Source organism: Equus caballus, chromosome 24 (genome assembly GCF_041296265.1).
Source record: "Equus caballus isolate H_3958 breed thoroughbred chromosome 24, TB-T2T, whole genome shotgun sequence".
NCBI classification, from domain to species: domain Eukaryota; kingdom Metazoa; phylum Chordata; class Mammalia; order Perissodactyla; family Equidae; genus Equus; species Equus caballus.
The window spans coordinates 49,982,202-50,010,000 of record NC_091707.1 but is presented as its reverse complement, the minus strand read 5'-3'; the positions used below and the strand labels follow the sequence as shown (position 1 = coordinate 50,010,000).

Here is a 27,799-nt window from a genome sequence, read left to right as displayed (position 1 = left end):
TGTTTATTTCCCATCTGTGTATCTTCCTTGATGAGGTACTTGTCCAGGTCTTGGGCCCATTTTTTAATCCAGTTGTTTGTTTTCTTATTGTTAAGTTTTAAGAGTTCTTTGTATATTTTGGGTAACAGTTCTTTAGCAGATGTTTCTTTTGCAAATATTTTTTTCCCAGTCTATGACTTGTCTTCTCATTCTCTTGACACTGTCTTTCACAGAACAGAAGTTTTGAATTTTAATTAAGTCCAGCTTATCAAGTGTTTCTTTCATGTATTGTGACTTTGGTGTTGTATCTAAAATTTATTGCCGTACCCAAGGTCATCGAGGTTTTATTCTATGTTATCTTCTAGGAGTTCTATAGTTTTGTAGTTTACATTTGTGATCCATTTTGAGCTAATTTTTGTGAAATGTGTAAGGTGTTTGTGTAGATTCATTTTCTTTTTTTTGCACGTGAATGCCAGTTATTCCAGCACCATTTGTTAAAAAGACTATCTTTGTTCCATTGTATTGCCTTTGCTCCTTTGTCAAAGATCAGCTGACTATTTTTATGTGGGTCTAATTCTGGGCTCTCTATCCTGTTCCACTGATCTATCTGTCTACTCTTTCACCAATACCGCGCTGTCTTGAATCCTGTAGCTTTATAGTAAGTCTTGAAGCCAGATAGTGTCAGTCCTCCAACTTTGTTCTTATCCTCTAATATTGTGTTGACTATTCTGGGTCTTTTGCATCTTGATATAAACTTTAAAATCAGTTTGTTGATCTCTACAATATAACTTGCAAGGATTTTGATTGGGATTGCTTTGAATCTATAGATTAGGTTGGGAAGAACTGACATCTTATCAATATTGAGTCTTCCTATCCATGAATATGGAATATCTTTCCATTTATTTAGTTCTTTGATTTCATTCATCAGAGTTTTGTAGTTTTCTTCATATAGATCTTGTACATATTTTGTTAGATTTATACCTAAGTATTTCATTTTTTTAGATGCTAATGTAAATGGTTTTGTGTTTTTAATATCAAATTCCACTTGTTCATTGCCGGTATATAGAAAAATGATAGATTTTTGTATATATACCTTGTATCCTGCAAGCTTGCTGTAATCGCTTAGTAGTGTCAGTTCTATATCGTTGCCATTATGGGCATCTTATTCCTCAGCTTTTCCTTTTTTAAAGTTTTTGATTAGTCTATTGTTTGTCCCATCCGTTATCCTTGCCCAGGCAGCCGTGAAGCTAAACACTTGTCTGTAATTGTTTCTAACAAATATTCCCTGAACCCCGGTGAGCCAGCTTTTAGCACTGAGTGAGCTCCAATCAGCCTTGTAAGTGGGATCTCCCAGGGATTGTTGGACAGGTCAAAAAATGCTAATTCTTTGGAAATGAGACTTTGAAAGAGCTCCAGCTCTGTTCCTCTCCATCTGGTATTGGGAATTCAGGCTGCTATTTTTCAAGGTTATTGCTGAGCTGGAGAGTAGAGGATGGAACTAGTGGAAGATAAAATGCCGCAAAGTTGTCTGTTCTCATTGAGATTCAGCCATTTGTCTTGAATAAACTCTCCCCAGGTAGCTGCAAGCCTTTGGTTAATGTCCAGAGTCCTGAAAAAGTTGATTCTGACTATTTTTGCCAGTTTTTCCTGTTAGCTTTATGGAAGGGTGAATATGCAGAGGTCTTTACTCTGTCATTTTTGCTGATGCCACCTCTACCCCCAGCCTGTCTTATTAAGCTTTTTGGCTAGTCTATTGTTTGCCTCAACTGTTACCCACTGCCTCAGGCAACTGCAAAACTTATCACTGCCTGTAACTGTTTTTGACTAATTTCCCCTGAGGACAAGGCTTTTTGTATTGTCTGAGCTCCAAATCAGATCAAATACAGACAGCTTTGCAAGTGATGCCTTCCAGGGAAGCACAAGACCGGTCATATGATGGCAATTCTTTGGGAATGAGTCTTTGAAAGGGTTCGAGCCCTATTTTTTCCCTTCAGTGGCTGCCAGCCTGCTGGATTTCACTGCAAATGCAGGCTATTATTTTTCAAGGCTACTAGAGAGCTGGGGAGTGGAGAATGGAACTAGAGCAGGTTAAAATGCCACAGAGCTCACTGTTCTTACCAAAATTACCTGTTTTTCTTAATAAATTGTTCCCAGTTTGCTGAAAGCATTTGGTTAATTTCCAGATTTCTAAAAAAGTAAGTTCTGACTGTTGTTGGCAGTTTTCTCATTGCTTTTATGGAGGAGGGAGTTTTCAGAGTACCTTACTTTACCATTTTTGCTATCCTTACCTCATTAATTGCACTTTGACATAAAGATCTCTCTTCTCTCTTTGTGCTAGCCAAGTGGGAGAAGCCCTTTAACCTTGAAGATGCAAGTAAAAGCTTTCCATTCCTGGTGGGCAAAGGAACCACTGTGCAGGTCCTGATGATGCACCAGGTGGAGCAATTTGCTTTTGGGGTGGATCTGGAGCTGAACTGCAGAAGGACTACAGTGGAGAAATCATGGCCTTCTTTGTCCTCCCTGGCCAGGGCAACATGAGGCAGCTGGAACAGGCCTTGTCAGCCAGGACACTGAGGAAGTGGAGCCACTCACTCCAGAAGAGGTGGGCACCTGTGTCAATTTGCTGGGGCCTGAGGCAGGTGATGGTGCACATCCAAGGGTGGGGAAAAGACCAGGATAGTTGCTATTGAATAGTCACTCCTGCAAATTGAGCAGCATCTGCATGCTGGACAGTGAGCTTGGTGCTGTGCATACATGGTCTCACTTGAACTTCACAATCACCTGACAGATGAGAATTATTATCACCTTATCACCCCCATTCACAGATAAGGAACTAGAGACTCCAAGAGGGGAAGTGAATTGCCCAAGGTCACGTAGCGAATATGTTCCTACAACACTATTATGTCACTGTTGCTATTCTCTCTGCCTGCCCATTCGATATTGAATTCCACAAAATGATTCCATAAAAATAGACAAGCAACAAAACCATTAGTGCTCACCTATAAAATGAGGATAATAATATTACTGATCTTATAGGTTGTTCAAAAGATAAAATAAGTTACTATTTATAAAGTGCTCAGAAGAATGCCAGGGAGATAGTAAGTGTTCAGTAAATGTTTAACTAATAGTAATATTATTGTTATTTCTGTAATTATTATGGAGAGTATCAAAGGATGCTAACCATAAGATAAAAAGGAATGTCAAAGTCTTAGGTACAGTCTCTTAGCAATATTTTTTTTGGCGTTGTCAGCATCATTCCCAGGCATTTATAGTCTAGGAGAAGAGAGAAGGCAGGATTAGGGATAACTGTATTTCAAGAAAGACAAAGATTAATGCCCCAGGGGAGGGTAGGCAGAGTGCTGAGGAACTTCTGAGCAAAGAGAGATCACTTCCAGCTGGGACTGAAGGAAGGCTTCAAGGAGGTGGTGCATCTGAGCCACAAGTATGGCTAGGACATGAAGGTATGCCTAGGACATGAAGGTGTGGCTCGGACATGAAGGTGTGGCTAGGTCATGAAGGTATGGATAGGACATGAAGGTATGGCTAGGTCATGAAGGTATGGATAGGACATAGAAGCTTGGGAAGGGCATTTTTGGTAAAGGAAACAGCACCAGCAAAGATGCTAAGTTGGAGTTCAGGAGACATTATAGGATGTTTCAGAGATTTCTTCTCATCTCAGACTGCAACCAGGGCTGGATAGAGGAGGAGGAGGCAGCACAGAGGAGGGGAGGAGTGGCTGTAGAGAGCAGCAGACAGAGCAGAGAGAAGATGGAGATGGCCAAGCCAGCACAGGAGACCGTGATAGGGAAGAGAGAGCTGTCCATTGTGCTAGATGTTACAAGAAGTCCATCAGTGAGGACTGAAGTATCCATCCATCACTTTTGTGCTTTCATTTCTTTGACTCACTAAGTACATGACCTTGGGCAAACAACCAAAACTAAGCTTTACCATCTTTAACATGGAGATAATATAATGTTCATGAGTGTGCCTGGGACAATACCTGGCACGTAGTAAATGCTCAACAAACGTGGGCTGTTCACTCTTGATTCAGTGAAACCATTGCAGAGGAAGAAAAAATTGTGCCAAACTCTAGGGCTGTGCTGTCCAATATTGTGGCCACATGTGATTATTTAAATTTTAATTAATTAAAATCAAGTAAAATTAAAAATTGAGTTCCTTGTTGGCACTAACCACATCTAAGTTGCTCAATAACCACATGTGGCTAGTGGCTGCCATGTTGGACAGCGCAGGTACAGAGTATTTCTGGCTTTGCAGGAAGTTCTATTGGACTTTGCTGCTCTCAAGGATTACTAGGGTTTGTCTCAGGAAGGGCTGGTGGGGGGGACTCTGGGCCAGGGGTGGTAGATGCGCTTCCATCACTGCCCAGTGCCTCCCATTGGTCTCTGCCATAGGCTCCCTTGCTGAGGCCCCATCTCTGCTCTGTCCCCTACTTCATTAGGGGACCCATTTCTCACCTCATATCTCTCAGAGCTGGACTTGCTCATCCAGGAGGCTTATGTCCAGTGCAACTTGGGTTGGTTGTCAGGGATGTGTTGATTTCTTTAGCACAACCAGCCATGCCTAGAGGAGGAACAGAGTCTCCTGAAATGCCACCTCGAAGCAGAGGTGGAGACCCAGGGTGTTGTGACCTCTCCTCTTTCTTTCTCCTTCTCCACAGGTGGATAGAGGTGTTGATTCCAAAATTTTCCATTTCTGCCTCCTATGATCTAGAAACCATCCTCCCAAAGATGGGCATCCAGCATGCCTTTGACAAAAATGCTCATTTTTCTGGAATCACTAAGAAAGACTTTCTGTGGGTTTCCAAAGTGAGTTGGTCCATGAAATATTGCCCAGACTGGAAGGGCTTATAGCGATTGGCTAATTGAGCACTCTCATCTCATTGATAAGGAAACAGAGGTCCTGCGAGGCGAAGTGACTTCTTTGTGGCAGAAGTAGGTCCGGATCTCATGTCTACCAGGCCTGTGGCTTTACAGCCATCGTGCCTCTGATACACAGGCATCTTTGATCCCTCTTCAGACAAATGTTCCTCAGGTCCAACTACAGTTCTTTGAGAATTAGGCCCCAACACCTGCTGCAGACAAGCAGGTGCCCACCTGGCATTCGACCTCACCTCCCTGAAACCTAGGGGCTCACACTGAGGTCACGACATAGCTGCCATGGGCCATTGGTACTCTGTAGATCTGTTGTGTTTGGCCTGCAGTGTTAAAAAACAAAAAGAAGAAGAAAAAGAGAAAGCTGATTTCTAAAACATAGGATATTAGACGTAAAAGTCTAATTTCTCATTCTCTAAATAAATCACCGAGCCCAATTTCCACATGGCAAATGTGAGCCCAAACCTCTACACTGCAGCCGTCAGCCAGAGCTGAGCCAGGAGCACCCCTTTCAGCGAGAGGGTGCCCTCCAGGTTCCTGTACTCTTACAAGAGGTCTCGGCGTCTAGCCCCTGTCTGCACATGGGTTTCTGATCCTGGATGTAAAACTTAGTTTTGATAACAGATTATAATAGTCAGAAGTGGTCCTGGGCCACTGAAGGGGACCTTGTCATTGTGTCCAGGGAAGCAATGCAGAGAGGTCCCACTGGAAGAGGATGAGCATAAGGGACCTCTCCTCTTATGTGCTTAAGTGCATAAATAATGGCTGTAGTTGTCAGGAGTTCTCAGGACCCCGGAAGCTTAGGAGGACATATACCCCAGGTTAAGAATCTCTTCCCTGGAAGACCAAGAAGGGATCCAATGTTTAATAATCATTTAATAATTTAATAATACCTGATCTATGTCTCCTGTGCGACAATTGTAGCTACTACTGCATACGTGCTTTGTATGATCTCCTTTAACTGACCAAATAACCTCGGGGGATATGTGCAATTGTCATCACCCTTTTGTAGGTTTGGAAAGTGAAGCACGTGGCCCCAAATAACTTTGCAATAATTAAGTCGCAGGACCAGGACTCGAACTCAGGTCATTCTGGTCTGTGTTTGTGACCATTCAACTCCACGTGGAAGGGCCGATTGACCAGTAGCAACGAGAGCAGCAATGGGCAGAGCAAACCTAAGGCCAGGCGTGTGGCGTGTATAATCTTGAAGCCTCCTGAGGGGGCGTCCCTACTCCCAGGCAAAACACCGGAGCTCAGTCAAGTACAGGTATCTCCGTAGGGGCTGCTGATGTCTGTTTTTCCCTTGGCAGGCCACCCACGAGCCTGTGCTGGACATCAGAGAGGAGGACACCGAGGCCACAGCAGCCACAGCAGCCACAGCCACCAAGCTCATGCTCTGGTCGAAGGATGGCCCATCCCACTCCATCATCCGTTTTAACAGGCCGTTCCTGATGCAGATTATATAGAGATCCACAGAGACCACTCTCTTCCTAGGGAAAGTGGGAAATCCCACTGAGTTCTAGGTGGGAAAAGGCCTGTTGGCCGATTACACATTGACAATGCGCAGGAAATAACAAAGCACATGGCACTACGCTCCTGGTATGACATTAGGATGTGTCTCCTCCTGCTCTGAGGGGTCACCTGACCCCAGCAGAGCTGCCTCGCTGCTGGGGCTGCCACTTTTGAGGTTCAGTCATCAACAGTGAGTGGAGATCCCAGTCACAAACCAAAGCCCATTTCGCCAGGCAGGGCCCTTTTCTGTGAATGCTCCCAGGTAATTAGCGCTATGGAACATTTCTAGGTTGGCATATTTTCATTCCTCAGAGCCCCTGGGAATGGTAACATAGAGGTCAGTCCCCTTTATTGCAGAATTACGGTAATAAATTCGATAAACCTAAAACGTGAATTTGGCCAGCAATAGTGCTCCCACCTGCCTCCAGGGTTCTAATTTGAAAATGGTTTATCAGCTAACTCACAGTAGCCAGGTCATCACTATGTGACATGTCAGTGGCTGCATGAATTCATTCATCCATTCATTCAACAAAAACTTATGGGGTGCCTAATATGTGCTAGGAATGGATCAGATCCACAAGGTCCCCAGCCTACTTGGCCTAGATGAAGGTGACAGACCCCACAAAGTTTAACCAAACCTTAAATACACATGGTTGTTGCAGGTTCTGATTAAACGCTGTGAAAGCATTGGATGGGATGGCTGGAAAGAGGGTAATGGGACTGTGAGGGTGTGTTTCTGTGAGCACAGTTCTGAGTCAGGAATGAGCAGACATGGTGGAGGGACAGAAGGAGGCCTTTGTGGCTGGAACGGTAGAACCAAGTTCAGAGAGGTACAAGGAGGACAGATCAGGTAGGGTGTTGGCCAAAGAAAGGAGTCTGGGCTTGCTGGGGTGCCATTAAACCAGCTGAGTTTCTCAAATAAGAAGACGAGCAGCTAACGTGTGGGTTGTGAAGACCTCTGAGGGCGTGCAATGGTTCTCCATCGGGACGCCGTCAGGACTGGCAGCCTCCCTGGCTCTGACGTCATCTGTGTGCTCAGCCTCCTGCCTGCTGGGTCATAGTGACAGCGGCTTGGCTCCCTTGCCCTGATTCCTCAGAACCACATGTGGTCCCGTGGACCATAGGCAAAGGCACCTCCACCATCCTTCTTCCTCGTCTCTGCTGGGTGGGATGTTCTGGCTCCTTCCACTTCACCTTTCATTACTGAGGGTACCTCCTGAAGCCTCCAGTGGAGCTCCTACTCCCATCAGATCCAGATGCTCCTTTTCTGGGGGTCCCAGTGCCCCACACCACCTTGGATGTGCCGGGGTCTCATGTTGGCTTTTCCAGGCTCTTTTGCACAGAAAGAAAAAAACAGAAGGAGTTACACTACAGAGCTGGAAAAGCTTCAGGGGCATCCCCTGTCCCCATAGTCCCACCTTATTTTACAAATAGGAGAACAGAAACTCAAACAGCGAAAACAACTAACCCAGGCCACAGGGACACCCTGGGCAGAATGAAAACCAAAGCCCAGAAATTGGGGGCTCCATCTCTGAGTCTTTATAGCTGCCTGTACCAAACTTCACTTTATGTACGATGCTCTGCCCTCGGGCATGCCGTAAAAATCACAGTGCAGAAACCAGTCATCCTTTCTCTAAGGAGCACACTGGGGAGACCTGGCTCCACGCACACACAGTGTGCCAAGAGTAGGCAGGACGTTCTACAATAGCACACGGAAAATGGCAGACACGAAGAACTGGCGAAGCTGTGTTTGCTGTTCACAACTAATGGTACTTCCTGGTAGTTATGGGGAATCCCCCGTAGTCAGGGGTGGGTGAGGGCTGTCAGCCTCCTTCCCCACAACCTCACTCCAGGTGGCACATACAACGAAAGCCAGTGTCAGCGGGCATTGCAGCATCCATTCAGACCTGTATCAGCGAGTAGCCACAACATAGGCTGTCAGCTTGGTGAGATCTTAGCTCTCTGATCTTTCCGATGCCCATCTTTGCATTCGTTTTGAAACATGCCCAGGATTCGTTTTAACTGGGTATGGTAGGATGACAGACACAGAGACAAGTGCCTTTGAAAGAACTTTATTACTTACAGCTCCCGAGAGGAGAGGGCATGTCACACCAGGCAGGGCCACATGGGGAAGCACCAGGGTTGATCAGGAGGTGGAAGCAGCGAGGGGAAAGCCTGGGCGAGAGCCTCTGTTACTGCCGTGGTGGGAAGTAGTTAGGTGGAAGGGAAACACAGATGTTGAGGCTTGTGGTTGGAGGGTTGGAAATAGGACTTTTGTGTGCCCGTGAAAACATAGCCATGGTGTAGGTGGAAACAACTTTGTTAGTTTTGCCCATGATGTCAAGATGCCAAATCATCAGTTACAGAACATCAAGAATGATTATTATAGAATTACATGAAAGTTTCACTCAAGGCAGAAGTGATAATATTCTAAAGGCAGATTCAGCTAACTTTCTAATCAGAGCCAGAGTACAAGACCTCCTCAGGACAGCTAAACAAACAAACACGCCTTCGGAATCAGGAGTCAAGGGCACCATGCCGTGGGCTGTTCACACGGGACAGAGACACCAGTACGCTGTTTCTGGTCAATCAGTATATCTTACACTGGAAAATCACTTTTTTTAAACCCCCGCATTAGCCTTTATTAGTATTGACTCTTGCTCCAATGTTCGAGATCAAGCTGGTGTTGACTCTAGTTACCAGAGCTTGGAGCAGTCACCTCTGGAGTGTGGGCTTCGGATTAGAATATTTCAAATATTAATCTTTCAAACTGCCAGGAGTCTAGCAATAGACTCCTGCAGTGTCTATAGCTAATTCAGTCCCTCGGTTGTTAACCAACTGGCCGTAGAATGTAAAGAAAAGAAATTACCACCTCCTTCGTGTTTGCGCTGAAGAATTTTAACGTGCACCATAGACAATATGTCGGCAGACCACCTGGGACACCCAGGCATCTCGATTTTCTAGGTGAGTGTGGCTTCTCCACCTGACCAGTTACCTATCCTGTCACCTGCCCAGTCCCCGTGTGTGGACACTTAAGTGAATTGACCAGACACAGTGCTGAAGCTGGAGGTACAGTGAAGGACTGGTCCCACCTTGTGGAGTTTACCATCCAGAGAGGAGGGGAGGGAGATGTTGCAAATGTGATGGGTCGACGTGGCCCTTCACTGGATTTCAGCACAAGAAACTGCAGCTATTGACGCGGATCACAAGCACTCACTCGAGCACAAGCACTGAGAATGTGCCCCCAAGTGCAGTGCGGTCGCCCCAACTGATATCCCTGCCCCTTCACCCCAAACAGAGACCACCCATGTCCCAAGGCAGGCAGAAGCTGCTCCTGGGGAGGCGGCATCGGGGACCTCACATGCAAGACAGTGCCACAGCGCGGAGGCAAGTTCCAAAAGGGATGGAGCTCAGGAAAGAGGATTTCAAAAAGGCCTCCACTTCCAGCTCCCAGCCAGGGTTGGAAACCCAGCTCGCTGCCGTGGCTACCCCTGCGGCCCTCAGCACTTTATCGAGTCTCTGCTTACTTTCCGCCGTCCTGCGTCACTGGGTTGTCCTGTAAGCAAATACACAGAAAGTGCTTAGGACAATGCCTTGCAAGTTGTCGGGCCCAGTGAGTGCTTCTCGTTAATGTCATTGTTCTCATTGTTATTCATATCAGGAGCGTTTTGAAACAAAGATGTTTTGTCTAGCTCGTTTCCCAGCTAGGAGTGGAGAATAAAAGGCAGCCATTCGTGCAGAATGATGGCTTCCACCTCCTCGGTGCCCCAGAGCATCCCGCACACTGTGGGGCAACATCCTCTGTCCCACTCAGAGCCCAGAACTGTCCACGAGCGGGGCGCTCCCCTTTTGTTCCACGGCGTGTGGCTGACCTCTGGTACCAAACACCCGAGCAGCTCACCCCATCCCACGCAAGACGTGTTCAGAGGCCCAGCTTTAAAATAAAACGCCGCAGGGCATATTCACTATTGAAGGCCCAAAGTAAAACCTCTCTGTGCCAGGGCACGCAAAAAATTAAAGTTGCTTAGGGAAGGATGCTGGTGTTGCACTTCTTGATGGATGATGCAATTACTAAAGACAAGAGGAGCATTTCAAGAATTTTAAAAAGGCCTTATCCATAAAAGTTTGCTCTCTGCCCATTTAATCCAGGATCTATTACCAAAGAGAGATCACTGGCCAGGGAGTTGGGAGCGTGGCTGTGGTGTCAGGTAAGAGGAACGTGGGAATCCCAGCTCTGCTCCCCACCAGCTGTGTGACTGTGGGCGAGTTCCTGCACCTCTCTGAGCCTGGATCCACATCTCTGAAATAGGAACAGTAATAATAGTGCTTACCTTGCATGGTTGTTGTGGGGGTTAAAGGAGATGCCGCAGAGCAAGTATATGGCATCAGAGCCCAACCCAGGGTGCCCCCGTCCACACAGGGGTAACCGCTGAGGCTGTCCAACGCTACGAAGGGGTCTAGACAGTGGCAGGACAGGAAGCTGCATCTTCTCCCTCCTCCTCCTCCCTCCCTGCTCCCCAAACAATAAAGAAGTACTTCTGGCAGCCCACCTCATCCTGGCAGAAGCATGGCCCTGGAAGGGAATGTGGGCTTCTCTGTAGAGAAGACAGAGTCCCTCAAAGGAATATAAGGTGCTCATTTGTTCATTTACTGAACCTTTGTACACCTGCTGTGTGCCTGCACAAAGGAGATAATCATGAATTACGTACAGATTACTCCAACAAAGATTTCACGGAGCAGAGGGAAACAGACCAAAGTATTGTACAAGCCAGCACGGCAGGAGATGGGTGAGAATGGGGTATTATGGGAGCTCACAGAACGTAAGCCAGTCTAGGTGGAAGGAGAGAGGGGTGGCTGTCAGGAAAGGCTTTCTCAAGGAGAGATCTGAGCTGTATCCTGAAGAGCGGGTAGGAGCTGGGCTGGCCTGAGAAGGAGGATGACTGGGGTTTCAGCCAGAGGGAACAGCACATGCAAAGGAAAAAGCTGGCTTGTTGGCTAATCAGCACTTTTTCAGTCTGGCTGGAGAGCAGAAGGACGAGTGAGATATGAGGCTGGCAGGTCAACAGAGGCACGTCATGAGGGTCCTGGGAGCGAGGGGCCACTGAGGCTTTGGGGTTGGGGACGTGGCCTGTCAGATTTCAGAGTGAGAGTGGGTGGGAGGTGCCTGGCCTGCAGTCAGTGGGCGGCAAGGAGGCTGATGACAGCAGCCCTGAGGGAGGTAGTTGAGAGACAAGGGGCAATGGGAGCCAGGCCTAGCGAGGAGGCACTGGAGAGAAGGCAGGCAGAGTCAGGCCTGACAGGAGGCAGGGAGGAGTGAACTCTGCCCAGGAGGCCAGGTCCCAGCTGCGCCAGGCAACAGGCAGCCTGACGAGGAAGTGGGAGACGAGGGCTGAGCAGCAGGGAGATTCTAGTACCAAGGGGCAAAAGAGATCCCCAGGCATCACAGGTTCTCCAATCTGATTGGCTGCCGGGGACTCAGAGCCCCATAGAATGTCAGACGTCAGCCAGGAGGGCATCATGCATTGGGTGTCTATGTATACATGCACTATTCATTCACCTCTCAGAACAACCTGCAAAATAGATACTGTTTAGTCCATCACAGATGAGGAGGCCAAGGCTCTGAAAGACGAGTAACTTGCTCAAGGTCCTCCCGCAGACGCCAGCCAGGTCACTGCCTTTCATCCTCAGGACCATGTGACTCCAGGTCCACCATCTTCCCAACAAAGCCTGCTGCCACTGCTCATCTTTCTTTTTTTTTTTAACCAAGTTTATTGAGCTAATAATTTGCACACCATAAAATTCACCCATTTTCCATGTATAATTCAATGATTTTTAGTAAATTCATAATATTCTGCAGCGTCCCCTCAATCCAGTTTTAGAATCTTTCCAACATCAAAAACTTTCCTCGAGACCATTTTCAGTCTATCCTAGTACCTGTTCTCAGCCTAGGCAATGACTAATCTCCTTTCTCTCTCTAAAAATTTACATTTTCTGGATTTCTTATATAAATGGGATCTTACAATATGTAGTCTTTTGAGCCTGGCTTCTTTCACTTACTCTAATGCTTCCAGAGTTCATCCACGCTGTAGCAGATGTCAGCATTTTACGTTCCAGGCAGCGATGTGTGAGGGTTCAGTTTCTCTGTATCCTCGCCAACACTTAGTATCTTCTTTTTTATGATAGCCGTTTTAATCGGTGTGTAATGTTATCTTATCATGGGTTTAATTTGCAGTTTCCTAATGGCCCTAATGACTAAAGATGCTGAGTGTATTTTCATGTGCTTATTAGTTATTCAAATGTCTTCTTTGGTGAAGTGTCTATTAAAATCTTTTGTCCATTTTAAATTGGGTTGTCTTTTTACTATTGAATTACGAGTTATTTACTTATTCAGGACACAAGTCCCTTATGAGATATATTCTTTGCAAACATTTCCTCCCAGTCTGTGGCTTGATATTTCATTTTCTTAATTATGTCATTTGAGGCACTGAAGTTTTAAATTTTAATGAAATAGAATTTATCAATTTTTTTCTTGTATGGTTTATGTTTTTTGTGTCTAAGAAGACTTTGTTTAAACCAAGGTCATGAAGATTTTTTCCTCTGTGTCCTTCTAGAAATGTTACAGTTTTAACACTTAAATTTAGGCCTACAGTCCATTTAAGCTGAATTTGGAATACGTTGAGAGGTAAGGATACAAGTGTTTTGGTTTTATTTTTGCACATAGATATTCAGCTTTCCCAGCACCACTTGTTGAAAAGCCTAGTCCTTTCCACCATTTAATTGCCTTGGCACCTTCATTTCTGAAATAGGTGTTTAGAGTTATAAATTTCCCTCCAGCTCTGCTTTAGCTGTATCTCATAAATTTTGATATGTTGCACTTTTTATTTTATTCAGTTCAAAATATTTTTAGGTTCCTCTGTACTATCTTTTATGAACTATGGGTTATTTAGAATTGTGTGTTGTTTGTTTTCCAAATTTTTATGGTTTTCTCAGATTCCTTTCTGTTGTAGATGTGTCATAGTCAGACGACATACATCTTATGGTTTCAATCCTTTTAAATTTATTGTCAGACGTGTTTTCTGGACCAGCATAAGGTCTACCCATAACGTTTCCTATGCGATCCGGAAAGAATGTGTATGCTGCAGAAGAGGATGGAACCTTTTGTAAATGTCAGATAGGTCAACTTGGTTGATAGTGGTGTTCAAACCTCCTATATTCCTGTTATTTTTCTGACTAGTTGTTCCATCAATTATCGAGAGTGAAGTATTGAAATTTCCACCTGTTACTGTTGGCTTGCCTATTTCTCCTTTTAGTTCATCCATTTTTGCTTCTTGGATCTTGGAGCTCTGTCGTTAAGCACAATACATTTATAAATGTTATGTCTTCCTGATATAAAATTTTGCTTCTCTCCTGTTTTCTTCTCTCTTCCTCTTTCATTGCCTTCTTTTGGATTAAATAAAAAATTTTGGTCTATCACTTTAACCCCCTGAGGGTTTTGTTTTTGTTTGATCCTGTTGTCATTACAAAATAATCTTCTTTGTCTCTAGTGACAATCTTGTCTACAGTCTGTTTTGTCTGATATTAACATAGCAATGCCTGCTATGGTTACTGTTTGTGTGTACATCTTTCCCCATCATTTTATTTTTAATCTATTTGTGTCTTTGAATCTAAGCTGTGTCTCTTGTAGACAGCATATGGATGGGTCTTGCTTTTTATCCAGCCCAACAGTCTCTTTCATTTGAGTGCAAGTTTAGTCCATTTACGTATAATGTCTTTATTGACATGTTTGAATTATGTCTCCCATTTTGCCATCCTCATGCCCTTTTTTGCTTCTCTCTTCCTCCTTCATTGCCTTCTTTTGGATTAAATAAAAAAATTCTAGTCTATCACTTTAACCCCCTAAGGGTTTTGTTTTTGTTTGTTTGTTTAGTAATTTGCCTGAACTGAATCTATGAAATGTGTTTCCCTGCAATTTACAGCCACTGATGTTTCTTCTCAGTTTTTCTTCTCTTTACTTTCTTTTTAAACCTGCCACCTAGAGGTCACCCCATGTCTGTATAGCTTATTGTTCAGCCACGTGTTTGTCAGAAATTGTCCTCAAACACCTGGAGCCAATAAAGATTCCACTTTCTGCTGACGGATCTGTGTTGGCTGAGGAACCCATCCAAATCCTGAGATTTGTTCCCAGGTGCCACCAGATTTTGTTTTCCACTTTTCTCTCTTGCCTCTTCATGGGCCAAGGAGGTGTGGATAGCTCGGGTCTGCTCTAGTCTCATTGCACACGTGCAGAACCTACATTCAACTTGGGATATGCAGAGAGCTCATCAAGGCCCTCTAGCTAGCACACCTGCTGAGACGCCCTATTTAATCCTCTGCTAATCCCCTAGTCCATTTATGGCCCCAAGCACAGACACAGGCTAGCAGAACCACTGCCCCCGATACACACACACACACACACACACACACAGACACTTTGCATGTCACTGAGATTGTCACCTTAACTGACGATGCTCCAAATCGGGTGAGTCTGCCCCTGCAGCAACAGCCCCACTCTGGTTAGACCATCCGCCAGCAGAGCTGGGGTGAGGTGGGGTAAAAGGAGCCCCAGACACGAATGCCACAAACTCACTCTGTTCTTACCCAAAGTTCAGTACTTTTCATGAATGAACGTCTCTCTGTCCTAGGCCTTTCTGGAGCACTGAAACAGAGTTTCTGACAATTTGCTCCAGCTCTTTAGTTGCTTTTGGGGAGAAGATTTGCCAGTCGCTTCACTCCATCATGCCAGAAGTGGATTCCTCCTACGCTTGGAATAACCCTGCACACACATCCTTGACACCCTGCCCGGGCACCTCCACCCCACCCCAGCATCCAGAATCCCCCCCCACAGGCTTCCCTGAGGATGTGTAGACTTCTGCCTATTTTTTAAAACCTGGATGAAAGGTTACTCAGCCTCTCCTGATTGTCCCAGATTATTAACTTCACCCTTCTCCCTACAAATAATGTGTACTCTTCTTGAACTAATCAAAATGCACCCCAAAGCCTTTTTACAGGTTTGTTTCTCCCTCTAAACCAAGAGCTGGGGTCAGGGTTTCTCCTCAAGGGTGAAGGTCACGCCTTAAACATCTTTTTCCCCCAGCACCTAGCCTAGAGCATGGCTCTTGGTAGGGGCTAAGTAAATGTTTGTTGAAACAACGCATGAGTAATTTAATGAACAACAGCAAAAAGGGTACCACAATCCATTAATTTGCTCATTGTTTCACTGGGGATTGATGCATGAGAAAAAAGATAACGTAAGAGATGATTCAGTTGTTGCCTGCTTTGGACAATATTTGAACACAGTCTGTCGGCCAAGTTAGTATTAACCCAGGTTTATCCATTTCACCACACCAGTGGCAGCATAAAAATCCTCTGACAGATGCAAAGAGCAGCAGCTGCAGGCAGCAGCAGGCTCCGCCGGACGGTAAGTCATCTTCTCTTCTTGGGAGTAGTGGGGTCCCCAGGCGCAGGTGTTTCATTGCTCTTTGTCACGTTTCAGGGGGTATCTGCCTTAGGGAAGTTGACAGGATCCAGTGTCATAAATATGGGGCGTATTTCTGGAATCACCTCCATCCACTATTCTTCCCACCTCATGGCCTCCTCCCACTCAACCACAATGCCCTCCACCCCTCACTGCCCCTTCCCCCACTCAGATGAGGTGGACGGAGGAGGCAGTGAAGGGTGAGGATGGGGGAACACTGAGAGGGGGGCAATGGAAGATAGGGGCCATTGTTGGGGGTGGAGAGCACAACGAGGGACTGCGGTGGGCTGCTCAGAGCCATCATTCTGGTTGGCAGAAACCAGGGCGTGAGAAGGCTTCTCTGGCATCTGAAGAACTTGTACTTCATCCCCTTGAAGCTCACGGGGAGCCAGGAAGGGGAAATGATGATTTACACTTTGGGGAGCCAACTCTGGCTGCAGGGTGGCTGGAAGGGTTGATAGGGGGCAAGACTGGTGGCTGAGAGATGCTGTCTTAGTCAGCTCAGGCTGCCAGAGCAAAACACCATAGCCTGGCAGGCCTAAACAACCGAAACTTATTCTCTCACCCCGCTGGAGGCTGGAATCCAAGATCAGGGTGCCAGCGTGGTTGAGAGCCCTCTTTCTGGCTTGCAGACACATCTTCTCACTGTGTCCTCATATGACCTCATCTCTGTGGGTGCACACGCAGGGACAGAGACAGGGGAGAGCCAGTGCTCTGTGTCCCTTCTTATACGGGCGCTAATATATGGCCACAGATATGGGACCCTCATGACCTCATCTAACCCTGCTCTCCTCCCAAAGGCGCTCCCTCCAAAGACCATTACATTCAGGGTTAGGGCTTCAACATAGGAATTTTGAGCAATGTAAACCTTCAGTCCATACCAGATGCTGTTTCAGTGGCTCAGACAAGGGATGTCAGTGGTGGCAGTGAGGATGCAGATGAGTGGACTCAGTGCCCAGAGCTGTGCCAGGTACTGTAGGAAACAAGGATGAGAAAGAGCTGGCCCTGCCCTGAGGAGGTTAGACTTGAAGGCAAACTCGAGTCATGGTTCACGTGTCCCCCTGCCCATGGATGGTGCCATAAACCCCACCATTAGAGCACCGTCCACATTCAAGGCCTGACCTCTGGGCTCAGTCAATGAACGGAGCCACATCTGGGGGCAGAGAGGGATTTTCACCCTGACGATGGGTTAGGAGCAGTAGGTGCGAGGACTCAGAGGGTCTAAGTCAGGTGCCAGAATTTCCCGAGACGACCTTTGCCAGGCCCTTGGTGCAGCCGATGTCCAGGTCACCGAGCACCACCTGGGCTTTATTTCAGAAGCCACACTAGCAGCTCTGAAGCCAGACCTGGGCTGCATCTGGGTTTTATGCTGCTAGCAAGTGCTTTTGACAAGACTGAATCTTTCACGGAAAAATCTGGACTTCCAGCTTCTTCAGAAACATAAAAACATCTAGCACCACTGACCCAGTACTCCTGCGCGGTAACCACAGCTGGAGCTGGGCAGGGCCTGCCCCCTCGGCCCGGGCACGATGCTCCCTTCACTGTAGTCCCCAGTGCTCCTTCTTTAATGACACTTGCTGGCTCGACACGTGTGTGTTTCTGGCTGAATCTCCATAGGCATTTGAATCTGCAATCCTTGCTTTCTCTCTCCTTGTGGTTCTTCCCTTTCCACACTTTTCAGGATTTTGTCATGGACGCTGTATTAAAAAAAAAGAAAGCAAAACAAAAAAGAAACCCAATGTGGAGAGGTGTCATAGGATTTCATAGTGACAAGGAATTCCAGGTCCAGGATGAGGAAAGGACATGCACAAGGACCCACTGGCAGCACAAGCCAGAAGCAGAATGGGATCCTTTGTCATCACATCTCTTATCTTTAATTTGTCTGAAGTCATGTTCCAAAATCCTTTAGCCTTCCCTCTTAGATCTAGCCAGCATCCTCCAAACAAGGACCAATGTTGCCCCACCCAGATAAATAGCACCCAGGTCATAATGAGCCCTTTTTAAAGCCCCTCGATATTGAGAACACGTTCCGTGGAATGTTCACCTATATTCCTCTTGCTTCCTATCATAGCTCTCTGGATTGCTGCAGAAATGTCCCACAGGAAAATGCACCTGGCTCTCTCTCTGGTCCTCACCCTCTGCGGACTTTTGAATAGCATCTTCTGTGAAACGCAACCAAACCCCAAACGGGATCCTCACCCGGTCTCATCAAGGAAAACGTCGCCTCCCTCCCACGAGACAGACACTGACCACGAGGCTTTTGCCTACAAATTGTTCGAGGCTCTGTCAGTTGAGTATCACAGGAAGAATCTCATCTTCTCCCCTGAGAGCATCTCCACCGCCTTGGCCATGCTCTCCCTGGGGACCAGGTCCACGACGCTCTCCAACCTCGTCGCGGGCCTTGGATTCGACCTCCAAAGAATCAGAGCGTGGGAGGTGCACACGAGCTTCCAGAGGCTTGTTCAGACGCTGAACGAGCTGGATAGACAGAGGCACCTGAAGCACAGGGATTTCCTCTTTATCGACATCAACAGAAGGATTAAGCCAAAGTTTCTGCAGGAGACAGAGAGGTTATATGAAGTGGAAGCCCAGGTGGCTGACTTCCGACACAGAGGCATAGCCAAGGAGCAAATAAACCAATTTGTGGCTCAAAGACTAGCTCACAGAATCGAGGAAGTGGTCACCTCTCTGCATCCTCATACCTTCTTATTTCTCCTAAACTACATTTTCTTCAAAGGTAAGGTTTATGAAGTGCATGAAAACCCATTTTGGGTAACCCTTGCCCCTGTGTTTTCTAAAAGGTGTAAGTCAGAAAACATGCATCTTTTGGTAATTATCTCCCATTTTCTCATAGACCAGGAGATCCAGAACTTTATAATTGACTTTGACTTCACTGTGTTGTCTAGCATTTTTAAGGTTTTTTGCCTCCCAAGACTCTCAACCATATTGTTTGCCATACTTAAGATATTTCAAAGTGAAATGCAGTGATCCTTGCTGGTAAAAAAGGAAAGAGAAATCTTTTTACAGAGACAAAAGCACCAGCTAATTCATCTGTTTTGTAAGATCAGATGAGTGCGAGATGAGATTTGTTTTTTCAAAGCTGTATCCAGTGTTGAATTCAGGGTCACACACCAGGTGTCTAAAATGTCGCTTTAAATTTCTGGTCATGGATCTTGACATTGCTCATGTTTCTTCAGGTAGGCTCATGGTTGCCACTTCTGGGCATCTATTTCATACTGTCTTCCTCCTCTCAGAGTTCCAGTCTCCTCTCAGCCAATGGCTGCTTTTCCTACCTGAATCGGGACAAGAAAGCGATCAGACGGGATGTCCTTTGCAGGCCCAGCGCTGAGCCACCCATGCCCCTACACTTCTCCTCCCTTTGCCCCTCCTGTCACAGTGAGGAGGTGCTTATCCCTCACGCCCTCCCCCCTCAGGGTGGGTCCTCTTCCATCTTCCCTGCTCAAGGACTCCCCCACCTTCCTCTGTCCCAATAGCTCAAGTCCTTTTTTGTCTCCTTTTCAGACTGTAAACAGTGTCTCCCATCTCTCCTGGGCTCGTGACTTCAAACTCCCCAGTCTCTATACGCAGCCTGGACCACCTCTTCTGAGGTCCAGACTCTAATATTCATCTGTTACAGATATCTCTTTTTGGATGTTTCCCAGACCTTCCACCACGACCCCTCAACCCCTGCCCCCTCCCAACACTCACAGTCCTCCATGTCTCAGAGAATCACGATGTGGTCCACCCCCCTGCTCCAGATCAAACCTCTCCCTCAGCTTCCATATCCAATCCCACAGAAAGTCCTATGGACGCTGCCTGCAAAGTTTCTCTTGAACGCATTTGCTTCTCACCATCTCTTCTGCCACGTTCCTGGACCGGGCCACCACTCTCCCTTGCCTCGAGGACTTGCCCCAGCTGTCTAATTGCTCTGTTTCCATCCACGCCTCCTTCTAGTCCCATCTCCAATAAAAGCCCAGAGCAATCTTCTTAAAACATTAAGCCCATCACATCACGCCCCTGTCTGAAGCCCTCCCGTGTTTCCCATTGCATTCAGAATACAATCCCGTCCTACCTGGCCGTGTGTACTTGGAGCCCCACTCATCCCTCCGGTGTTACCCCATCTCTATTCCTCTTGCTCCTCATGCCTCACGCACAGTGACTTTCTCTTCCTCCTTAAATGCATCTTGTTCTTCTCTGTCTCGACCCAAGGTGTTCCTTCCTTTGGAATGTTCTTCCTCCCATTCTCTGCCAGATGGAGCGTCCTCTTCTGTTAAGCCTCAGACTAAATGCCCCCTCCCTCTCCTCAAAGAGGCCCTCCCTGGCCATCCAAAGGAAGTCCTTTCCAGCTGGCGCTCAGCTCCTTACTTAGGTCTGGAGCATTACGAAAGCATAAGCTCATCATACTTTGTAGTCGTTTACGTTGATGGGTTGCTTTTCTCTCTGTATCCCCCCTTGAAAATAAACTCCGTGAGAACACAGACTCCCTCTGTTTGTTCACTGCTGTAACTTTAGTACTTAGTACAGTACCTGGCATATTTTAAGTGCTCAAGAAATTTTAAGTGTTAGTTGAGTAAATGAATGGATATCCGATCATGACTTAGATAGGGTTCCTACCAGAACATGAAGATTGGCTGGCTTTTGCCTGATAGGGGAGGGAAATTCCCATAAAGCAATGCTTCCCAGCACAGGATGCTTTCTCAAGCTACTGGGACCATCTGTTATTCATATTTGGGTCCACAGTTCCAAACTAGGTGCCTGGGATGTAGAAAGTGCTCCACAATGATCTTGGAGGAATGATTTCTCTGGAAGCTCCAGGGAACTGTCCCACGTGATTCCCTCTGAAAGCTTTCCACAAGCTTTGTCCACATTGCTCTTTCAACGGCGAGGAGTACAGAGAACAGAACGGAGAGGACTGTGAGCCCGGCTATAGAATCAGAAGCGAAGACCTGAAAACATTAGTAGGAATTTTCCAGACCAGACCAGATGGCCCTCACTCTGGTGACAGATGCACTTTTTAAACTGATGTGTACCTTGAATCTTCTTTTAAATCCACTGGGGAAGGACATGATTTGAAGTAGGATTCTACTCAGGTTTGTGCGTGTGTGTGTGTACATGTGTGCAGGGGTGTGTGCTTCTGATGAAAAGTTTCTCTCCTTGAATAAGTTAAACAATTTTAAATAGATTTCTTTGCCATCGGACTCTATATAGAACTCTCTATATAGATATATGTATAGAACTCTATATGGAACTCTAATACACTAAAACGCAGTGAGAATTTTCAAAGAAGGGATATTGGGGTCAGCGTTCCCCAAATTATTTGACAACAAAACCCTTTCTTGGTTTTATAGTTCCAGAGGCAACTATTTTTAGTGACATCTGAGAAATACAGATTTAAAGAAATCCTATGGTGAATATTTTTGAAAATCATGCATTTGCCTTTCTTTTCTTTGCATCACTCTAGAATTTTAAATGTTCTAGAAGGTCAAGGTATTGCTGTAAAGAGACTGTTTCCTTCCCAAGTCGATCACCTCTGGGGTCCCCGAAGGTGTGAGTGGAGATGCCTTTTCCACCAGGTCACTCTTGGGCTTTTTCCTTCCTGATTCTCCTAGGTGTTTGGGAAGTAGCTTTTCAAACCAGGTTCACGCAGAAGGAGAACTTCTTTCTTGAGGACAACACCTCGGTTCAGGTGCATATGATGAGGAAGACAGAGCGAATGATTTATAGCCGAGCGGAGCACCTGTTTGCTACAATAGTCAAACTGCCTTACACTGGAAACGTGTCCTTAGTCCTCGTGCTCCCAGACGCAGGACGATTCGACTTTGTTGCAAAAGAGTTGGCTGCCAGGCGAGCTAGACCGCTGCAATCCAGGGACACGAGGTATGCTGCCATGCTATTCTGGAGGGACATTCTGCATTCACGTTGAATTTTTTCTCAGACCTCATTTTCTCTATGCAAAGGTCTTATTTGGGGGGAATTGAGCATCTGGTTATTTCCTAGCATATTTGTAGAAAACGAAACAAACTGAACAGGAAGAATGTGGCCTGGATTCCATTATCAGCTGGAATCCCCTTAAACTGTCTTAATTATGGCTCTTTCGGTCACACGTACAGTATCAGAAATCCACTTCATATGTGCTCAAGGGGGTAAAGAAAGGAATTTATTGGAAAGATACATGGGTATTTCATGGAACCCAAGGGAATAAACACAGCCAGTTCTCATGAGGGACTGGAACAAAGGACGGCAACCTCATCAGAAACTCCATCTCTCTTAATATCACTAGTCCTTGCTCCCAACCTCTGCAGCTCAGCAAACCAACTTTCACCACTTCAGTACATGACTCACTCACCCAAATGTTTTCTGAGCATCTGTTCTATGCCAGACACTGTTTGGTGCTGGGAATATAATTGTTAGCCAAACACATCTCCGCCATCATGGAATTTTCAGTCTGGTGGGAGAGGCAGAAAGTCAACTAACAAATATATAGTTTCAAATTCAGTAAAAGCTATGGAGAGAATACATAGGGTGATATAACAGAGAATTCAGTGGTGGCGTATTAATTAGGGATCTTAATCAGGGGGATCTTAATTAGATGTGAGGGTCAGGGAAGAATCCTAAGGAGGTAAATTTCAAGCTGAGACCACTATTGACAGACATGGCTCTCTTCCATTCCACTCCAGATTAAATCTAACATCTTTCAGTTCTAATTACATATTCCTGGAAGAGAGAATTGGATCAAGCCAGCTTAGGTATGGTATCCACCAAGATCCAATCAAATGTGGACAAATTACATAGCAGAAACATGGCTTCTAATGGCCCACTGCGCTTGTGCTGGGCGGGGCGGGAGGTGGGGGTTCGGGGTGTGTATCACCAGGCAGTAAATGTGTAGATTGGGAAGAAATCTCCAAATAATGTTTACCACCTGCCTTGTAGTGGCACAGACTACTTGCCAGTCAACATCTGCTATGGTTGAGGGCCACAGCACAGTGGAACTGCCTGCTACGGTCATGCCTCCCACAGTGTTCCTAGGACAGAGGGGACACAACAGTGGGGGAACCCACCTGAATGGGTTGCTGTCCAGTCAGAGGCTTACCACCACACTGACACAGGCTAAAATGTATTGGTTTGTGAGCAATCACAAATGGTGGGTGGGAGGGAGGGCTCTTGGCATTTTAAACCCCTGCTTATAAACGGAGGGTTGGTGGAACTCAGGGCTGGATCCCCTGGTCTGACCCTCATCTTCTCTTGGATAGAGAGCCTGTGAAGGGAATAATTTGAATAGGAACGTGCATTTTGAGCAAATGGTTTGTTTGAAAATTCACAATTGCTGCTCATCCTCCAGCCCCTTTCATCTCTTCCCAGCAAGCACCAGAGGCAAATGCTTTTCTTTTCCTTCCACTTGGAAGAGGCCATTAAACCTAAGCAAGACGGTCCCCTGGAGCCTAACGAAGGGACATAGTACAGCTTCCTTGTGGTTTTCATTCTTAACAGATTGGTGCACTTAATTCTGCCCAAGTTCAAGATCTCTTCCAGGATAGATTTAAACCGGCTGCTTCCCAAGGTGGGCATCGAAGATATATTTTCTAGAAGAGCAAACTTCTCGGGCATCACAGATGAGACTTTCCCAACAATTTTTGAGGTGAGTCGGGCAATTTCTAGAGTCTGTTTTATCCACAACAGTCCTGATTGAAAAACTATTTATTTTCTAAAAACAGCTGTTATAACTCTCATCTGCCTTGGCCCATCGGCTTTTGGGGTTCTTGAGTCATTCGTTCCTTCAAAAGGAATTGCATGAAGCATTTTTGGAGGTCCTGGGGAGACAGTCGTGAGCGAGCCAGACAAATTCTTACTCTCGTAGCCATTTCCATTCTCTTGACAAAGCAGACAATGAACGCACCAACAATTAGATACGCATTATTTCAACCGGTGATACATCCGCGTGGAAAGGAAAGCAGAGAAATTGTGAATAGCACGCTGGGGTGGAGTGGGCAGACTTGAGATGGGCCGGCCAGGAAAGGCCTTAAGCTGGATTGGCCGTTATGCAGAGGCCTGAATGAAGGGAAGGAGAGAGCAAGGAAGCAAATATGTCGGGACTCGTGTTCCAGGCAGAGGGAATGGCAAGTGCATCCTGATGGGCTGTGAACTTGACAATCCTGAGGAACCCGGAGAAGGCCCCTGCAGCTAGAGGGGTGAGTGAGACAGAGAGTGGTGGGAGGCGAGGAAAGAAAGCAGGCAAGGCCAGGTCACGTGGGTCTCGCGGGTCCTGGATACAACTGGGGTCTGTTCTGACTGATACAGGAGACCGCCAAGGCTGACATGAGTTGAGGTCTGTTTTACAAAGACTGCTTTTTGCGGCATGGAGGATAGGCCAAAGGCACTGGAGTGAGAGGGCGGAGCAGTTAGGAAGATCAGTGGATAACGCAGCTGAGAGGTGACACACTTTGATAGGCGTTAGAGGGCGTGTTAGTGGTGGGGAGGAGGCTCGGCGAGAGTTTTGAAGACGGGCCTGGGGTGCAGGGAAGGAAGAGTCAGAGAGGAGGCCAGGTGTGTAGCTGGAGCTCGGTAAATGATGGAGCCAAGGCCTGAGAAGGAAGGATGGAGGAGGAGTGGTCTGGGTGGGAAGGCAGGGACCGGCTCTGCCAAGCTCAAGGTGCCTGTTAGACATCCAGAGCATTTATGAGATAATTTCACCTATCCCAGTGGGCACCCGGGTCTGCCTCCTCCACCAAGGTCACTAACTGGCTGACTACCATCCCGTAACACTTTGCCCAGGTAGCGATCATACCCCCTCACCACGGTGCAGCACCTGACAGATGACAAAGCACTTTTCCACGCTTTCTCTGACCTGATTCTCTGGATGACCTTGGGGGAGGAGGCAGGATCTGTTCTCTAACTGAGAGATGAGGGAGCTCCCAGACATCAGACAGAGCTTCCAGGGTCAGGACCCTGCTGGGATGCACTTCTTTCGGGGGCCCAGTGGGTGAAGGCCCTCCTCAGTGTGTTCACTTCCAGCAGAATCCACTCGGCAAGTGTACACTGAGAGCTGGGCGTGAGGCTGGGTTTGAGAGATGCTGAGCCCCTCACAGTCACACGAGCAGTGTCACCACGGTCCCCGCAGGGCCTCCTGCAGATCACAGGGGCGGATGCAGATCCACACAGAGGAGGAATTGTCCTCGCTTGGTTGGAGACCGGAAAAACTAGCCTCTTCCTTCCTCATCTTGCTTTTCACCACATGCTTCTTGAAAGTCTTTGAAAGGACCATCCCTCAGTAATTGGATGGGCTTTTTTTCTGAGCCTTCAGACCGCCCAGAATTTCTCTGAGTTCTATTCCCCTTTCCTCTCTTTTGAAAACCCAAACTGTTTGAGCCGTATGCCCTGTGCTGGGAGAGTCTGAACTCAGCAATTACCAAACGTAGCATCAGCTCCTCCCAGAGGCATCTGGCCCTCCGTGGTGGGTCCCACTGCTGAGAGCTTGGGGTGGCTTCTGAGGAGGGGCACCAGCTGTCAGCAGCCATGGGCGGAGCCGGCCTCTCTGACCTTGGCCGGGTCGGGCAGGCTGGGCACACTGCCCTGGCTCGTTCTCAGGCCAGCCAGGTGAGTTTCACACGCAGAGCTGCGACAGGATCCGTTTCTCCCCAGGCCATTCACGAAGCCAGGCTGGAGGTGAATGAGAAGGGCGTGATAAAGGCCGCGGCCGAGGACGTGCACGCGAAGAGGGCCCATCACGCCCCACACGCGGATGCCACGGTCGTGAAATTCAACAGACCCTTCTTACTGTTCGTGGAGGATGAGCTGAATCAAAGACAGCTCTTTGTGGGCCAAGTCTTCAACCCGCTCCAGTAGAAATGTGGCCTGAGTCAACGGATCAGGGCTGGGGGGCTGTCTGCCAGTTCCTGCTGGGTGCCAAACTGAAACTGAGCTGCTCATGAATAAAGTGAATAAAATTTACTGCTAATGAAGATACTAAGATGCGTGGTCTGAGAACGGAGTTGGGGCGGGTCATTGCTGGTCTTCTGTCCAGAATCAGGGTGAGAAGGGGTTGGGCGGCCTGCTAGGGACATTGGGCCAGGGTATCTTCTGTCCTAGAACAGCCTCGCCATATGCAGGGAAGCAATTCTGTGAACAGGGTGTGGGAGGCCCACTTCAGTCTGTGGCTCTCCCACGAGTCTTCCTCCCCGCCCAGCTGGCAGTCGGAGCCCAAGCCTGTCCCCTCATCTGTACAACAGGAGCCATACCACCTTCCCCAGCAGCCCCAGGAGGAGGCAGAGTCCCGCCACAGAGAGGAGGGTGGGAAGAAGAAGTGTCAGCACCCTCAGTGAGCTTCCCTGTGGTCACCCAGCCCCAAGGGGAAGTGGGGTGCCTAGGAGGGCAGGGGGCCCCAAATATGTTGGCAGCACCTCCTCTGTCCCAGACCCTGGCCTCTTTTCATCCTTACAACAACCCCTGATGAGGGAATTATTATTGCCCACAACTGGATAGGAAGTGAAACTGATGAAAGAGAAGAGACAGGAGGATGGTCACGCATGGAAGGGGTTTGTGTGTGTATGTGTGTGTGCGTAGGGGAGGCTGGGACTTGGGTACCCCCTGGCTAGCCATGACTTGCCTTAGACATATGGGATCATATGGGATCATGGGGTCTGATGGCAGCCAGTCATTTGACAAGGGAGGTCAGACCCAGAGGCCATGGGCATAGCTGGCGAAGACATTGGCCAAACACACTGACCCAAGAGTGAAACCTGAGATACAAGACCTTGCCTGGGTAGGCTAGCTCAGTGCAGCAAGCTGTGGCAGACTAGGCCAGAGGTGAAACAGAACTACTCTGGTGGAGAGCCAAGGCTCAATGCAGAAAACACAAGGCTGGGACTGAGACTGAAGGCCCAAGACGGGGCATGAGAGACTGCTGAGCCACGTAGTGACATGACCAAGCTGGAGCCACCTGGAGAAAGCTCCATCATATCTAGGAGCCAGGGGCTGGATGAGAGAGGACAGGGCCCAAGGAATCCACCAACTGTCTAGCTGTGGTGGGGTTTAGGAGAAGACACGAGTGTTTTCTGGGAATGAATGTGACCCTGAAGGAATCTCATTTGTTACCCGAGGAGTCACCTCAAGGCCTGAACTTTCATTCATTTAACAACTATGTTCAAATACCCAAGAAAAGAGCTTGCCATTTACATCACCACTTACAACCCAGCTTCCAAGAGAGGTGAGGCCTGAGAATGGGCCACGCGAGCAGCTTGGAGAAGAAGCTCAAGGAAGGAGCTTACTTGAGAGAAGAATGGTAAGGTGGATTGTTCCAGAAAATGTGGAGGACGTGGTGTCAGCAGCATAACCAGATGGAGGAAGGCCTGGAGATCCATGCTTGCGCGTGTTTCCTATCCAAGCAGACGATGGAGAAGGCAGAGAGGGAAGGTGCTCATGGAAGACGTTGAGGGCCTCGTGTCTCCTCCTGATCATGGAGGAGAAGGAGGGTCTGGTGTCCCTCGTGCTAAAGGACACTCACAGATAATGTTCAGTTCTAATGTCCCATATGCCGAAGGGTACACACAGAGGACGTTAGGGGCCCGGGGTCCCACAGGCTAAAAGGAGGTGGGCAGTGATACACACAACAAGAAGATGATCAGCACGTGCAAGAAAAAGGCTGAGAAGCAGCGGGGACCCAGGTCAACTCTGTAGACTTGGCAAAGCCCATTGGCCCAAGCAGTCACGGTGAGCCGCACCATCTCACCAGCTCGGTGCCACAGCACGCGGTGCCTTCACGGGAGGCCTGGGCAGGCTGCTTCCTGACTGTAGCAACGAGCTGGCATGATTCCAAGGTGGAGTTAAAGGTGAGAGGGGCTTCTATTCACTAGAAGTGTCAGGGCACATTTGCATGCCCTTTGACTCCGAGATTGAATGTACAGGAAAT

At 47.4% G+C, this 27,799-nt stretch overlaps 2 protein-coding genes across 3 annotated transcripts in view; both read left to right on the top strand.

Annotated features, from left to right (window-relative positions):
- SERPINA9 (serpin family A member 9) overlaps positions 1-6,394 on the top strand; it is an 8,520-nt gene extending 2,126 nt beyond the window's left edge. Inside the window, 4 exon segments of the mRNA XM_023628408.2 lie at positions 2,318-2,455; positions 2,458-2,581; positions 4,658-4,805; positions 6,182-6,394. Of these exon segments, the coding sequence (XP_023484176.2) occupies positions 2,318-2,455; positions 2,458-2,581; positions 4,658-4,805; positions 6,182-6,394 (623 nt within the window).
- A 9,363-nt stretch (positions 6,395-15,757) lies between these two features.
- Positions 15,758-25,857, top strand: SERPINA14 (serine peptidase inhibitor clade A (alpha-1 antiproteinase, antitrypsin) member 14). 2 transcript variants are annotated; one of them, XM_014735597.2, is made up of 5 exons: positions 15,758-15,840; positions 17,969-18,634; positions 21,507-21,774; positions 23,386-23,533; positions 25,534-25,857. In XM_014735597.2, exons 2-5 carry the CDS (start codon positions 17,989-17,991, stop codon positions 25,735-25,737), a joined length of 1,266 nt encoding a protein of 421 aa, XP_014591083.1. In that variant the 5' UTR covers positions 15,758-15,840; positions 17,969-17,988; the 3' UTR covers positions 25,738-25,857. The 2 variants fall into 2 exon arrangements, with proteins under 2 accessions (XP_014591083.1, NP_001229373.1); NM_001242444.1 differs by lacking the exon at positions 15,758-15,840 and having other exon boundaries at positions 17,980-18,634; positions 25,534-25,842.
- The last annotated feature ends 1,942 nt before the right edge of the window (positions 25,858-27,799 follow it).